This window comes from Diadema antillarum, unplaced genomic scaffold (genome assembly GCF_040938485.1).
Source record: "Diadema antillarum isolate AM-2024a unplaced genomic scaffold, OU_Dant_1.0 seq00000131_RagTag, whole genome shotgun sequence".
NCBI classification, from domain to species: Eukaryota; Metazoa; Echinodermata; class Echinoidea; order Diadematoida; family Diadematidae; genus Diadema; species Diadema antillarum.
The window spans coordinates 277,422-292,888 of record NW_027271209.1 but is presented as its reverse complement, the minus strand read 5'-3'; the positions used below and the strand labels follow the sequence as shown (position 1 = coordinate 292,888).

Genomic DNA, 15,467 nt, shown 5'->3' with positions numbered 1-15,467 from the left:
AAAAGAAGGAGAAATGGAGAGGACAGTAAAGGCAGACGGGATCTGAAATGTCAGTAAATTAGTAATATCAATGTCAGGCCTTGTGTTTAAATCATTATCTTTCTATCAATAAAGAAAATTCCGTATTTCAAGTTAAAAAAAAATAAGCTTTAAATTATCTAACGGCCGGGAGACAAACAGTGACAATATACAGTGAACAGAAAAAAAAAAGCTGGACTTGGGTTTGTTTGTTTTTTCTTTGTTGAGACTAAATAAGACACTTGTCTGGTACACTCCATAGTAATCACGAGATTGCTGGTTCAAGACTACTGTATTCAGAGTTTGTATGCCCACATGATTTTTTTTAAATCATGCATGGCCAATTTCAAATCTGCATAATCAGAACTTATTATACGTCGACGAAGGACAATCGTCAATCAGTAACTTTTGCAACACCTATGTGTTGTTGCCTCATATTATATCACTTACAAACACAAAACTTGAATAATATTATACACTTTGTATATTATAAATTATTATATAACGTGACAAAGCTTGCATGGGTGCTCTTTTAAATCATTCAAAGATAATTGCCGAGGGCAGTGAGTGACAGACAGTGGCAGAAAATAATCCCCAGCTGCGGCATTGGGCTGATGTGTAGAGGGGAAACAATGCACTTACTGTTGTATGTAGCAACGGACTTCCGGGTCAGAATATTCTTTCCGCTGTCACCGTAAAGCGATTGCGAAAGTAATTTTGACTGTATTGAGTGCAATAACAGGTTGCAACAGAACACAAGGAGAGAGAGAGAAAAAAATCACTACCCTAAGTACCAAAAAAGGGGGAAGAAATCATAATAACAAGGATATAAGACAAATCGCTACATTAGCTATCAGCATCGATGTTAATCTGTGTTTGTGATAGAAGCTGTACTTCCTAAAAAGCACAGCAATAGCAGTAGATACAAGAGCTATATGGTTGTGCTGTTATATGCACTGGTATGGGCAGTAGAAGATGTATGAAAGTGTGGTTGTTTTGTTGTTGTTGTTTTTTTTTACGCTGCTTGTGTGTGTAATTCCGTTAGCATTTTTTTACCAAAGTTAAAGTATAACTCCCTACACGGAGAACATGCAAAGCTGACCCGTCTCATAGCCGAATTTCAATCAAGTTATTACCCGATAACAATGCACACACATACACACAGGCGGAACAGAGAAGCATGATTGTTTACAAAGGAAGCAACGGCTGACTCTATGAGAAACTACACGACTGAATATGCATTTTTGAAATGATATAAAAAGAAAGAGAATCAAAGATATTTTGATGGCAAGTGGAAAGTTAAAATGAAGAGTAAAGAGGAATACTTGAGTAAAATGAAATGTTTATCTTTAACATGTGTGGATGTCTCTGAAAACCATGCAGACCAGTTGGCTGACGAGGGTGTTCCACTCGGGGAATGAGTGGAAATTGAACTGAACTGAATTGAATACGTATACACACACATTATACTGAAATCCATAATAGCCCCATAAAAAGAGTATTTACACATTGAAGACTTAAAGAGCTTTTCCTCATGGCTAACATTATGTTGCACTTAAGATACATTATATGCTATATATATTTTTTAGTACACCAATACTGCTGTCGCATATAAGTTTGTATTCCTATATCATTAAAACTACTTGCTATGCTTCCACAACTTACGAAATACAATTTAAAAATAATTATGTGACAAATATCACATAACACAATATTACATATTATCATAATTACTACAATAAACTAACTTTGCATGCATCGAAGCTCATTGTAACTATGCGCTTTAGGCTGTTCGAAAACTGTGGTTGCGTAGTGAGTGTAGCATCACTCCGAGTTCTACAATTCACTACCATAAAATGTGTGGGATTTTTTTTTTTTTCGTAGCACTTCATGATGATGATATATGCAGGGATCGCATTCTGTTCCATTATGTTGAAGAATGAGCGGTATTCAGTGGAGGATCTTGCTTTGTTTTGGCATAAAAGACAATGGAGTGTTATCCCCAGACATGACAATACACAACGAGGCCGATAATTACTCAAGCTTGTCTTGCCATAGTATAAGACAGCATCGTGGGTGTATTGGGAATGCAGATTTTATACTTAGGGTTAGCTATCAAAAGAGAGAAAAAAACCCAGCAGTTCAGGTTGCTATCGTTCGTAGTTGATTCCCACGTTGTCACTTGATTTTGTCTCCATTTTATGTTATTAGTATCATTTCTACTCATTTACCTATTTCTTTCTGTATTTTTTTTCCAGAGAGGTAATACGACACTGACTGCAACAATACTCTGCTACAGTAATCATAAGAGCGCCAACTATCGTTGACTGTTGGCGCAGTGTACCGACGAGCCGTGGAGAAAATACTGGTAGTTGCACATCGTGCAAATTAAACACTGAACTTTTCTACCCTCTATTTCGATGATAATAATGTATATACGTAATCCAACTTTTAACATATTTGGGCACATCACCTTTTTTTTTCCGGGGGGGGGGGGGTGGTGGTGGTGGTAGAGGACCAAGCATAACGCTTCACCGAACAGTTATTACTTTCTGTGACCTTCTTTTCACTGGCTCAGTGATTGTGTTGCCGATTATTGGCGACTCGACGGCTCACGCTTTGGCCCGCCATGGAAGACTTGCACCCTTGTAACAACAGAATGACCAAGAACTTACTTTCTCTCCTGCACGACAGTCAAGGTCTCGTGCACAGAGATAAAGGACCCACTTGTTAAGTGGATACTCGTGGTCTCACAATTCAATGGACTTGAATCTCTGTCGGCCAGGACGCTCTTTTGTGTCGCTACAATAATCATTCCACAAGGGTGACAATGGCGGCCCATCAAGTCAAATCCAAAGATTTCAGATTATTTCAGACGCTTGACGCGAGACACGAATCGTTCGGCGGAATTCCGTATGAATTCATGATCTGAATGGTTAAATGGTATGAGCGGAGTTGGCTGGGCGGTAAATTCCCTTGGAACAGACTGCTACACTGGTGGTAATCCCCACTAACGGAGCAGGGTATTTCGTTCTTATCTCTGCTGTGATTCCATATAGGGTCATGTTCATGTTGACGTCAATACACTGAGTTACTTCAAACTAACCAGTTACGGTTTTGTGATTTCCGACAATTCATACCTATATCATACCTCCTGCGACGTCCTCACATCATTCTGTATTTCTCCGATTTGAGACATGCATAATACTTCTGATAGGAATTACCCCTCACACTGTGAAAGGAAATGACTGATTCCTGCGTCAAACAAAGCAGTTTTGTTCAATACGATTCAAAATTATATGCAAGGAATGACTGAATAATGAGATAAGTGACAAAATGACTTTCATATTCATGCAAAAAAGAGAATGTCATCTACTATGCACAAGATGAACTTTTGATTGACAATTTAGAATTTAAGCACAAAAATTGTTGCATTCAAACAGTGAACTATGTTAATCATGAAACGCACTATTATTCTACACTGTCTTCTCCTCATCACCATTTCGTATAGCCTATTGTACGAATTAATATCAAAATTTTCGACGAACTTTTAATAATTTCAGTTGCCAAATTGTCAATTGATATCAGTTACTCGGTTGCACATTCAATCAACCGCAAACGCACGACATGAATATCTGTCGATGGAATACATGCTGTTTCTGGGAACAGTGGATTCCTCTTTCCATTGCTAGCATTTAACGTATCTTTTTTTCCCTTTCCTTTTGTAAATATTTCCTTTTTTGACAGGTAGATCAATCCTAATTTGCAAAAGATTTGTGTTTATTGGATACCTCTCATGAACAATAGACAATGATGCACACACACACACACACACACACACACACACACACACACACACACACACGCTATTACCAAGGGGCCCTAGAGCGGGCAGGTCGAAGTGTTTAGAGGTGAATCAGAGACATGATATAAAAGCTCCTAACAATGGCCTATAAACTGGCATTCGTTTAACAGCAGTGTAGAGGTTTTTCTTCCTATCTTCTATACATTATAGGTGTGTGCAAGTGTGTGGGTGTGCGTATGAGTGTGTGTATGTATGTCTGCGGGTGTGTGTCTATCTGTGTATGCTTTATATTGCACCGGCCTCTTGACTGATTATAAAGTTTGTTTACCCGAGCTTTTCTCGCTAACCCTCAAAAGTCGACATTCAAACAAGATGGCATTACTACGTCCAAAGTCTAATCATTGAAATCATTAACTATACCTTAATACATGTATAGATATTGATTGTCAGACACGACTATACTGACGACTAAACGGGAGATTTTTGCTCGACAAATGCCATTGTGAGTCCAACATTAAAGGGATTGTGCAGTTTTGGTTGAGACCTAATTTCAGGTTTCTAACATTTTTTGGTGAGATAATGAGAAACCTCGTATGAAATATGAAAGAGCATGTAATTCTACGAGGAATTCAATGTTTATTTGATGAAAATTGGTTTTGAAATGGCTGACATATCTAAAAAAGAGCGATTCTAATAAAGTGTGGGACCCACACTTTATTACGATCGCTTTGTTTTACTTTGTTTTTGGATGTTTTAGTCATTCCAAACCCAGTTTTCATCAAACAAACTTTGAATTCCTCTTAAAATGGTACGCTCTGTACTACAATATCAGAAGTGTTTTCTTGGTATCTTGCAAAAAGTTAAAAGCCCAGTTCTCATCTCCACCAATACTATACTATCCCTTTAAGTGGGTCATAAACAACGAACAGCCATACAGAGTATATGTACAGAGTTTTTAATATGACTGATATACATTGCACATAATTATTATATACCATCTGTATACAACCTGGGAAGCACTGCGATTAAACTGTCAAATACTTCTCCGGATAAGAATACGAAATGGGAAATTTCTTCAAGCATATTACTATACACTCCTATTTTCTCTTCATGTCTGATATGTCTCTTTGTCCCATTAAGTTTCATGAGTTGTTATTGTTGTCTACTACGGCAAAGGCCATAATGACCACCTGGGCACCATGCGATAAAAGATGGTGGGTGATTGGGTTGAACATAGTGACTACACTACAGAGCTTTCAAACAACATAATTTGCATCACATGACAGGAAATGCCATTCAGAATTCTATTTGGTGTGTCATTTTGAAACTCAGTCACCTTGCCACGGCAAAAGGACGTATATCATGACTGTCATACACAGTTAAAGAGACAGGGCGGTGCACCGACTTATTGCGCATTATGACTGCAAAATTTGAAAGAGAGTATAGAGGGCAACTTTGATTCGTGAACACATACTAGTAGATTGCACTCTACTACGTTCTTACTCTCCCACCATCAATGCTTTGAGATATGAGACACGTGATAATTACGTTTACACTTCATGAAAACTGATATTATAGCCACGAGACCGGTATGATAATCTCCCATGCTCACTGACTTCATGAGGATTTTTAGCACCCATTTTAATCTCGACAACATCGATTTCCTTGTGAAATGTTCCTGTTGAAATCATGGATTATAACATTAATTCAGAGAAATAATGATGGCACACGACATTAGGTTCCAAAGTTTCAGCACAAAAAGTCCTAAAATATCCTCGAGTGCTGCATTGAAAAGAAGAATCCCTAATGTAGGGCATGTAGTACGTGGAAATGTACAAAGCAACAACAATTTGTGATTATGAGCTACAAATTTCTACTGTAGTCCATTCGAGTCGTGACCCATACGCTAATACAATAATCTTACACGCTTGGAGGACAGCGTCGTGCTCACAATTTGAATTACACGTGATAAGCTGAGAAAACTCATTGCGTAAGATGACAATGGGAGTTGCTTTAACGCACATTTAGGTTTTCTGGTTGAGTTACCCACAGGAATTCTTGATTATATCATCTCTTTAAACACAGGAAGGTGGGCCGAAGGGTCTTTGCTTGTGCTTTGTAGAACGGGGAGCCCAATTATCCGTTTACAAAGCAATGCAATCTTTGTGCGTTATACATCTTCAGGTCAGTGCTTACGATGCAGAGAAGGCCTTCAATTCGAAGCAAAAAGAAGCCAAAAACGAACGAGAAAATATTACGAGCTTAGGCACGAAATTAAAATCTGTACGATGATCACTTTAAGAAATAATGTGAATGAATGCAAGTTTATAGCCGAATTCTTTTGTTCATGTTTTGTGATATTCCTTGTCGTACTTGGAGAAAGCTGTGATGCATTTTCGATCGAGTGCGCGTTCATGAGAGGAGATAAAACATTGTTTCCAGGTTTTCTATAGACCAAAGGGATAAAACATACGCTAAGAAATGTAGGGTGTATCAGCTTGTGAGCCCGTAGCTGCAGGAGTACAACCGCCGCGGCAAGCTGCTTAGAGGTGGGCGTGGCACTCCCTACCATGTAAACAAACCGAACACATGGCCTGACCCCGGAAGTTGGCAGCAAGGCGATCCAGGAAGGAAGGAGACCGGAGAGAGAGCGCGGAACGTGTTCCACAGCAACTGCTAGTCTACGAACGGAGACACTCTTAAGGCAGTACTGACCCGGGAACAGTAAGTTTGCGAGTGAGACAATAAATGTTGCGATATCGTGGATGTGTAACTGTAATCGTGAAAACAATAAAGTTATCCTAAATGGTAAGCGCAATAAAAGAAAATTTTAATGTTGTAAGGCTGCACTAATTCTCGAAGTAATAGGCCTCTTACAGGTCAATGTTTCTATAATCAATCATACCTATTCGTGTATGTGTATGTGTATACGTATATGTATGTATGTATGTGTATGTATGTATTACGTACGTGGGTATGTATGAATGTATACGCATACAAATTCACGGATGTATTTTATTTTTGTTTGCCGGTCTGTTTGTCAAATTGTATATTTCTCTGTCCGCCATCAAACTGGAGCCTCCGAAAGATGAGATGACTGATACGCAGTATATGTTCTTTTTTATTATCATCATTATAATTTGATGTTATAAATGCAGTAAGTATTCTCTGTGTATAAAGGTATGGTGTCTTGAAGGGGTCGGGACAAAAATCAGGCAGAAACTTTTTTTGTCATTTCAATGCCTTAAGCTTAAAACAAACAACAAACAAACACACAAATAGACATTCTTTCGGCTAGGCCATTATTGGAACTACTTGGATCTCAGACAGGCAACAGTATTGTCAAAAACATGCTCACATAATTATCTTCTTGAAAGGACTACAGCAAGCAACACACGTCAGATTTGACAGCTCAATGTTATGTGTTTAGCAAGCGAGGAGTACCATAATTCAGTCAAATTTATTTCACCCTTTCTCTAATTCTGAGAGAAACAATACTCGAGTATACCTCGTATTCGGAGTGAAAATAATATACACGTTATTGACAAAAAATGTCTCCGTTTATGCTTGATGATTGCAATCAAGACCAACTCATACGACACGGACATTGGTTTGCTAACTAAAATGCTCAAAGTAGGGTTGGCTCAGATTACGTATAGCTGCATTGTCCTTTAGAGTGTATGTCTGTCACATGAATATCATATTATGATGTATTAATTGAATATCGGTGGACCTCCTGGCAAAAATGATGCCATACAGGGAATAAATAAATCACGTCAAATAAAATCAAATCGAATCGTGTCATATCAGATCAAAATCCCGTGTCTTTAATTTGTGAGTGATGAAATCATCAAAGTCATTATTTGTTTTTTCTTATCATCTTGAGTCTTACGTCATGTCCAGTACTGAGTATTCGAATGTATTTTCTACCTGGTAAATATTGTACCAGGCACGCGATTGATGTTATACACTAGACGGCCAATACTGCAGGGTGTCAATTGGACCATAAAAATGAATTCTTACAGACCATGCAGTGTAAATCTGTGTGAAACTTTGTGAGATTTTATCTCCATCTCCTCTTGTTCCAAGCTGATTTTATGAGTCTGTATATTCTATTATAGTTATTACCAGGGTTGTCAAAGTGTCACAGGAACGAGTCAACTTCTGCTGTAAGCATCAAGAGAGCGTCGCATATACGTAGATACGTTTACTGTCGAAAAATAAAGGTGACTTCTCGAGCGGTGAACATACAAAGTACTATACACTTTACGACGGTCTCGTGATCATCAGGATGTACAATATACAGTCAAACCTGTCTATAGCGGCCACCCAAGGGATACGGAAAAAGCGGCCGTTATAGACAGGTGGCCGCTACAGACAGGTAATCCAACTTTGTGTGCATTGCCTACATGTACATGTATCATCGTTGTATATACATGTATGTACATTTATGTGTGTACGTATGCACACGTGTGTATCATGCATAGAACAATGCCGGTGTTTATGAAATTGTTGCACAGTACACTAGATGTAGCATGTGCACAGTCATGAATTAGTGCATTATTGTGACTGAATAAGTGATGAATGCAACGGTGGCGATCACTGAATGTTGCCCAGAAATGACTGGCACGGTTAAAAAGCAGAAAAACACCCTGAATTATCAGCTCGGCTACGGCTCCATCGGGTTTTTGGCCGCTATAGACAGGTTAAAATCTACCGCGGGAAACAAAATTTGTGGCCGCTGGCCGCGTTAGACAGGTGGCCGCTATACACAGGGTCTTTAACATGGCTTTTCTCTCGGGGGGATTTTTCAGTGGCCGCTGTAGACAGGTGGCCGCTATAGAGAGGTGGCCGCTAAGGCAGGTTTGACTGTAGTATCTAACTGATTAAACCGAATATACTTGACGTAAAGACAGATGGATCATTTCGTATGTGTGACAACGAGAGCAAAAAATGCTTTCCGATAGTCAGTCCAAAAGTGGCCAGTATAAATGTTTAGTGTCCAACTTAACAACAAACAAACGAACAAAATAAATCAGGAGATCCAAAGATTCAAATCCAGCCCAGTACACCCATTGTTTTATCATGGCAATGATTATACTACTAAAACACTCGTGCTTATTTACGTTGATGGAGGCCAATATGTCAATCAATAAATTGAAAAAAAAAGTATATACAATAATATAATGAACTTTGTGGACTCAAATCCAACTTAAAATGACCTTGATCTTCCCTTTAAAGATGAATCATAGAGAAATCGAGCACTGACTTGGCGCTTCACACGACTGTCACCTGCCATGCCATGCAGAATGGGCACCAACCACCGAATGCCAACGGAAGCGATGCCCCGTTCACATGCATGGAGAGGGTTCAGTCGTGGATTAGGCAACGAGAGTTTGCAATTTAGGCATATTTTCTAATGTGAAGTGCGTGCAATTTAACTGGTAGTTAATTGATGTCCATCGTCGACGGCTGGTTTTAGCGGTAATTGATCTCATATCTGTTTATCTCTCTATATCTATAAATCTATCTATCTCTCTCTCTATCTATCCATCTATCTATCTATCTATCTATCTATCTAACTATCTATCTATCTATCTATCTATCTATCTATCTATCTATCTATCTATCTATCTATCTATCCATCTTTCTATATGTCTCTGTCACTCTCCAATTTTTCCCTCCCTCTGTCTATTTATTAATCTATCTATCTACTGGTAGATCTCTATTGATAGATGTCTCCATCTATCTATTGATAGATCTCTGCACTTTTCTTTTGACCCCTGAATTTTGCACGAATCCATTTCAACTAAAAGTTTTAAGAGAACAGATTTTGAAATGATGATGCGTATATATACCGGCTGATATAGTCGTGAATAATAAACCTATCCTTTGTGTGGTTGCTGTTGACATTGCCGTTGTTGCTGTTGCAGTGCACACTGCTGTTCCTCGTTAAAGGGATGGTACAGTATTGGTGGAGACGAGAATTGGGCTTTTAACTTTTTGCGAGATACCAAGAAAACACTTATGATGTAGTACAGATCATACCACTTTAAGAGGAATTCAAAGATTATTTGATGAAAATCGGGTTTGGAATGACTTAAAAGTCTAAAAACAAAGTAAAACAAAGCGATCATAATAAAGTGTGGGTCCCACACTTTATTACGAACGTTCTTTTTTGGATATCTCAGCCATTTCAAAACCGATTTTCATCAAACAAACGTTGAATTCCTCATAGAATTACATGCTCTTTCATATTTCATAAGAGGTTTCTCATTATCTCACACACAAAAAATGTTAGAAACCTGTAATTAGGTGTCAAGCAAAACTATACGATCCCTTTAATGTGTAGACCTACTAGACCTATAATGACCTACACATCCATCCACGGTGCTATAGAAACTACTGGAGCTCGCGTTTTTAGCACACCGTTGGTGTAAAATGGAGCTACAACGGTAGCTCCATGGTGTAACTTTCACTCAATTTACTGTAACCTCTCACACTTCGGACGATACAATGTATCTTTCGTATTCGCCTTTGTGCGTAATCAAATCATTGCTGCTCAGAGCGGGTATACCATACGACAGCATGGTGAAGGAAAATGAACCAGGGAGGTGGGAAGAGTACCTCCCTGGGTATGTACAGTCTCTTCCCACCTCCCTGGTACAGTCGTAAGATAGGATGTCAAGAGGCTAACAATATACAATATCGACACGGGTATGTAAGCTGAGCCATCCCACGTCCTGGATTTATACCTCGATGGAGCCAATCCTTCCTGTCGGTGGTACACAAGTATCTGGCGGTCCACAGAGTTTGCTGAAAATCCAGCAGAATGTAGTTCAAATCAAAATCGTATTTCACACTCGAGACATTCAGAGCAGTTATATGAGATTGTGTCAAACAGGAGGAATATAGGTACCTACCCGTCGTAATCGGAGAGCACTTTCTGAGATTGTGCTCTGTAAAACATGCACGCATTATTACGTCAATGCATGGGTGCGGGGAGATTTATTATTTGAGCTGTAATCACTTAATTTATTGCTCATTGTCTTGTGGCTATACTTGTAGAATTATCCGCCTACACCTTAACTGATATCAGTAATCACAATGTGTCTATACACGACTGCGACATAAACTACAAAACGTTGGAGTAATTTTCTCTGTGTACTTTAAATTTCTATAGAGACCTTTAATCGTCGTCCTCAGCAAATTCCGCTTGGCAAATGTGGTAGATATGCGGACGACATACCGGGACTTTGGACTTCCGGAACGTCATTCAATTCCCTCGTGGATGGATACAGTTCCACTATCGTCCTTGGCAGGCTCAAGGGAAATCCGTGGACTTTGACTGATGATTATTGTCATAAAAATGAAAAATTTATGAAGTTAAATCCCATATCAATTCTCTTTTCCAATCGTGTTCTTTGTGGCAAAAATTCTCAACCAAGGATAAGACCAAAGTAAATTGGCAATCCTGAAGAGAAAGAAAGTTGAATTACTAAATTTGTATCATTTTTAAAGCACTTTCTTTCACCTACTTTCTGATTTATTGCCATGATTTAGCACAATAAAATGCTACAGAATGGATGATCGCTAACAAAGTTATTATCGTTGAGAATAAGTTTTCCATGAGGTTCTGTAACTGTGCAACATTATCTATATAGTTTACCATTGATATTTACGTAAAGGCATCGTCTGTTGCACGTATTATCTCCTCATATCGCTTCACATTCGTGACTTTTCTATAGGCCTACATGCAAGAGTATCTGCTGAAATCGACGTGTCAACGATAATGTCACCAATAATATCAAGGCATGACATTGAGTTGTGATCTGGTTTACAAGTAAATTATTGTAAAGCTACATTTAGAGGGATAGTTGTAATATTCTCGAAAAGTGCGAATAAAACTCACAATATCATCAACTTCATGCCGAAATGAATCACATAAATTAACCAGGGGAGTGGAGTGTATATTATGAAAGGCATGGAAATTATTTGAAATTAATGCTAAAACTTTCGCAGGGTATCATGGTGGGAGATCATCCTCTCTTAAAGGGATGGTAAAGTATTGGTGGAGATGAGGATTGGGCTTTTAACTTTTTGCGAGATACGAAGAAACCACATATACAAAAATGCAGAGCATGTTATTCTTAGAAGAATTAAAAGTTTATTTGATGAAAATCGGTTTTGGAATGGCTGAGACATCCAATAACAAAGTAAAATAAAGGTATCGTGGGTCCCACCTTTTAATAGGATTGCTCTGTTTTGGTTATCTCTACCATTTCAAAACTAATTTCCGTCAAATAAACGTTGGATTCCTCTTGGGATTACATTCTCTTTCACATTAAGAGGTTTCTCATTATCTCATCAAAAAATGTTAGAAAACCTGAAGTTAGGTCTCAACAAAAACTATACAGCCCCTTTAAGCTCTTGATATCTGGAGATCAGCGAGGTGAAGTAGACGCTTCTTGTAAAATCATCTAAAATTTGAACGTACAATGTATTACGTGTAAAGGAGTATTTGGGACGTGCATTCAGCCTGGATCAAAGTAATGTGTGAATGTGACGGCTGAATGATGGTGTATATAGGCAAGGGTTATGTAACGTCCGCCAGCCAATATCACACAGCTTCAGCACTCCTTGGATCCCATTCTTCACGGACTTTAGAATAACAATTTTCTTTAACCTGACCCTGATTTCATAATCATGGAAGTGTCACGTGCGATGATTGAAGGAGGTATACATTTTCAGGGTCATTTCCTGAAAAGCCCCTCCCCCCCCCCCCCCCCCCCCATCAATCGTTATTGCGTAAATCAAGTGTCTATTTCGGTCAACCAGTCGAGCAGCTATCATGCAACCTGCTGGAAATTCACCGGGAATAACGGAAAAGGCGAAATAACAACCCCCTCCTCCTCCCCTTCCCTCCACCCCCAGCTTTCCATAGCATTCCCTACGCCTCTTCAAATCATATCCTGTACGTGGCTGGCAAAAAGAGCTGAGATCTCCACCTGGTAATCTAGAGAAGGACTGATTCTAATGCGATCTTTAACTCTTTCTATAAATTTTCTATACATTTTGTTAGATGCTTTTATAACAATGTATTAGGTTATTTCCGTGATGCAAAGCTTGTACAAACCATTTCCATATATCTTAATTCACTTCTTATTTAGAAACAAATGTAAGCCACGAGGAAATTCACTTTATATATAGGCCTAGTCGTATATTGTATGATAATATCAAGGGTTTCGATACCTCCGAGGAGAAAATTTCCCTCTTAATAAGAAGAAGAAAAAAAACTAAGAGTGCAAGAACGAAATGAGGTCGGGTATAATAACATTGAGCTCCTGATTCAACGGAAAGCATGAACGGCCCCATCCCAAAATATGAAACAACTAATAGATGAATAAATGAATTAATGAATGGAATAGACCGACAGACAAATGCATACGTTAAAAAGATACGAAGAAGCCTTGTCATATTATATAGAATGCCTGTTGTCTCATGATCTTAAATTATGATTGACTATAATTTAAGATAAGTGTATCCGTTAAGTCTAATTTCTTTCCTGTGGGTGACAATTAATTTTGTCGCATTGCGAGGAAGAATGTTCATGTGCTGAATATCATCTATCACATATTCGAATGTCATGCTCTAATAGGCTTGTATGTTCCTTATGTACTTATTATTACTTGTACATTGTATCGTATATTTTTAGCCAGTGATGTTAATTAGGCGTCTTTTTTTTCCGTTCGAGATCTCTGTGCAGTGGCCTGCGAGAAACGGGGGGAACGACCTTGGTCTCAGGGAAGACTAGTCGTAAGGCTACTTACGTAGGCAGAGACAAATAGTCGTCTGCAGAGCAGCAGCTCGATCGATACAGGAATAATAATCACCCTTTGTCATAAAACCGCCACGCTGTCAACATGCACTTGCAGACTGAAGGCAACTGAATTTACAGTTTATACGCACCAGTTGCAAATTCGGAAACAGTCAACTCACTGATCTACATAATTTCTATCATTTCCAGCATCAGGGTTTTTTGTTTGTGTCAATGTGTTTGCGTATATTATTATAAATATGTGTGTGTGATTCAGAGAGTTTTTTGTGTGCGTTTTGTTTTATCTATTTCCTGCTGTACTGTTCGTATGGAAACACTTAGTACGCACGATTACACCAGTTATTGTCGACGTGCATTCTAAATCTGGGCCTTTGCGACTGACATTGTTTCGGTAATGTCTAATCAGACTGGATTACTTACTATGCCCAACTCCATTGTCTCCGGGACAAAAGATGTTAACACTGACTTTGACGCTGCTTGGAAATGCAGCCAATAGTTAGGTGGCATGGGTTTCAAACCCTTGAATTTCCCAGCCGGACTTCCCCCATAGTTGGAGCATGGACCCCTTGGAGTATATAATACATTCTCGCAAAGATGGACTCATGATAATGCTAACAGGTTACTCTGTATTAATCTCATCAGCAGTGACACTCTTTCACATGACCAACATACACTTGTAACCCTCTCCACATACACGCTCCCATCCCACATGGACGAACCATGGCTACAAAAAGAATACAATCATGTTTCCTTGTGGGTGATCTATCATACTCTAACGAGCATTCATATCATTATAATGGGTATTTTTGCAGAGTATTTTGCTCGACCAGGGGCATGCATTGTATGTCTGCGGCGTGTATTTGTAAGCTGCTTTGTGCATCAATACACCCTTTTTTCGACCACTAAACAGGAACAACAGATTTGATCTTGCTTGCTCGAAACCAGATGCAAACTCGAAACATTGGCACAGAGAGCACTGCCTAGATCATAGCATAGCGGCGTGTTGTTTTTTTCCTCCCTCTCTCTCTCTCTTCCTGTGTTTGTACAGTTTGGCACGACATTTAGACAATGTGGAACCACTATAAGGTGATTTGATGGCGTTAAGTTTGAGTGTTTATCTCCGTACAAAGACCCACGCGTGCTGAGCACATAACGTTTCGCTAGGAGCTGGAAGGTTGCAGACGACACACTGATCACGAATGGTTATAGCTTTACCGTAGTGTTAATGCTTACCGATGGGAGCGGGAGCACCATTGTCTTCTTCGACGGATTCGTAGCCCTTACGATCTGGTCGCGACATGATGGCAGATCACCTTGTCGTCTACCACTTCAGGTGTACCTGGTCACCAGCCACTGGAGTGAAGCGACGTCGGGACTGACCACGAGGAGAGTGGACTCGCTCAGGACTTCGGCCAAGTGTGAAAACTGGTCCACAGTGGTCTTGCGAACAAGCTGAAGCTGGCTTCGTAAAAAACTGTTTGGGCGGACACACGGCACGGTGTGGTGCGGTGGAGCTGTGTCCCTACTGACGCGCGTGGGTGGTGCCGTGCCTACCCACTCTTGACGATTCGTACCCTAACTAAAGCTGCGATCGGTCTTGTTTATGGTGGTTACACCGAGACTGGTTACTCCACGCGTGCTTGGAGCCTCAATGTCAAACACGGAAAGAAAAAAAAAGGACATGGCTTTGCCCTTTTCCTGTGAACTTTAAAATTTCGGCTGTTACTGGCCTCCGCATTTCCTCCATGAGATCATGTACCATTTTAGTCGGAGAAAGATATTATGTACTTTTTTTTAAATCAAAAC

General features: G+C 39.4%; 1 protein-coding gene across 13 annotated transcripts in view; it reads right to left on the bottom strand.

The window, feature by feature from the left end:
• The window catches only part of LOC139727452 (anoctamin-4-like), a 127,451-nt gene extending 112,279 nt beyond the window's left edge, over positions 1 to 15,172 (bottom strand). For all 13 annotated transcript variants that reach the window (XM_071638408.1, XM_071638409.1, XM_071638410.1 and 10 more), the window contains exon 1: positions 14,895 to 15,172. In XM_071638408.1, the coding sequence (XP_071494509.1) occupies positions 14,895 to 14,961 (67 nt within the window). In that variant the 5' untranslated portion in view covers positions 14,962 to 15,172. The remainder of the gene's footprint in view (positions 1 to 14,894) is intronic.
• Between the last annotated feature and the right edge of the window lie 295 nt (positions 15,173 to 15,467).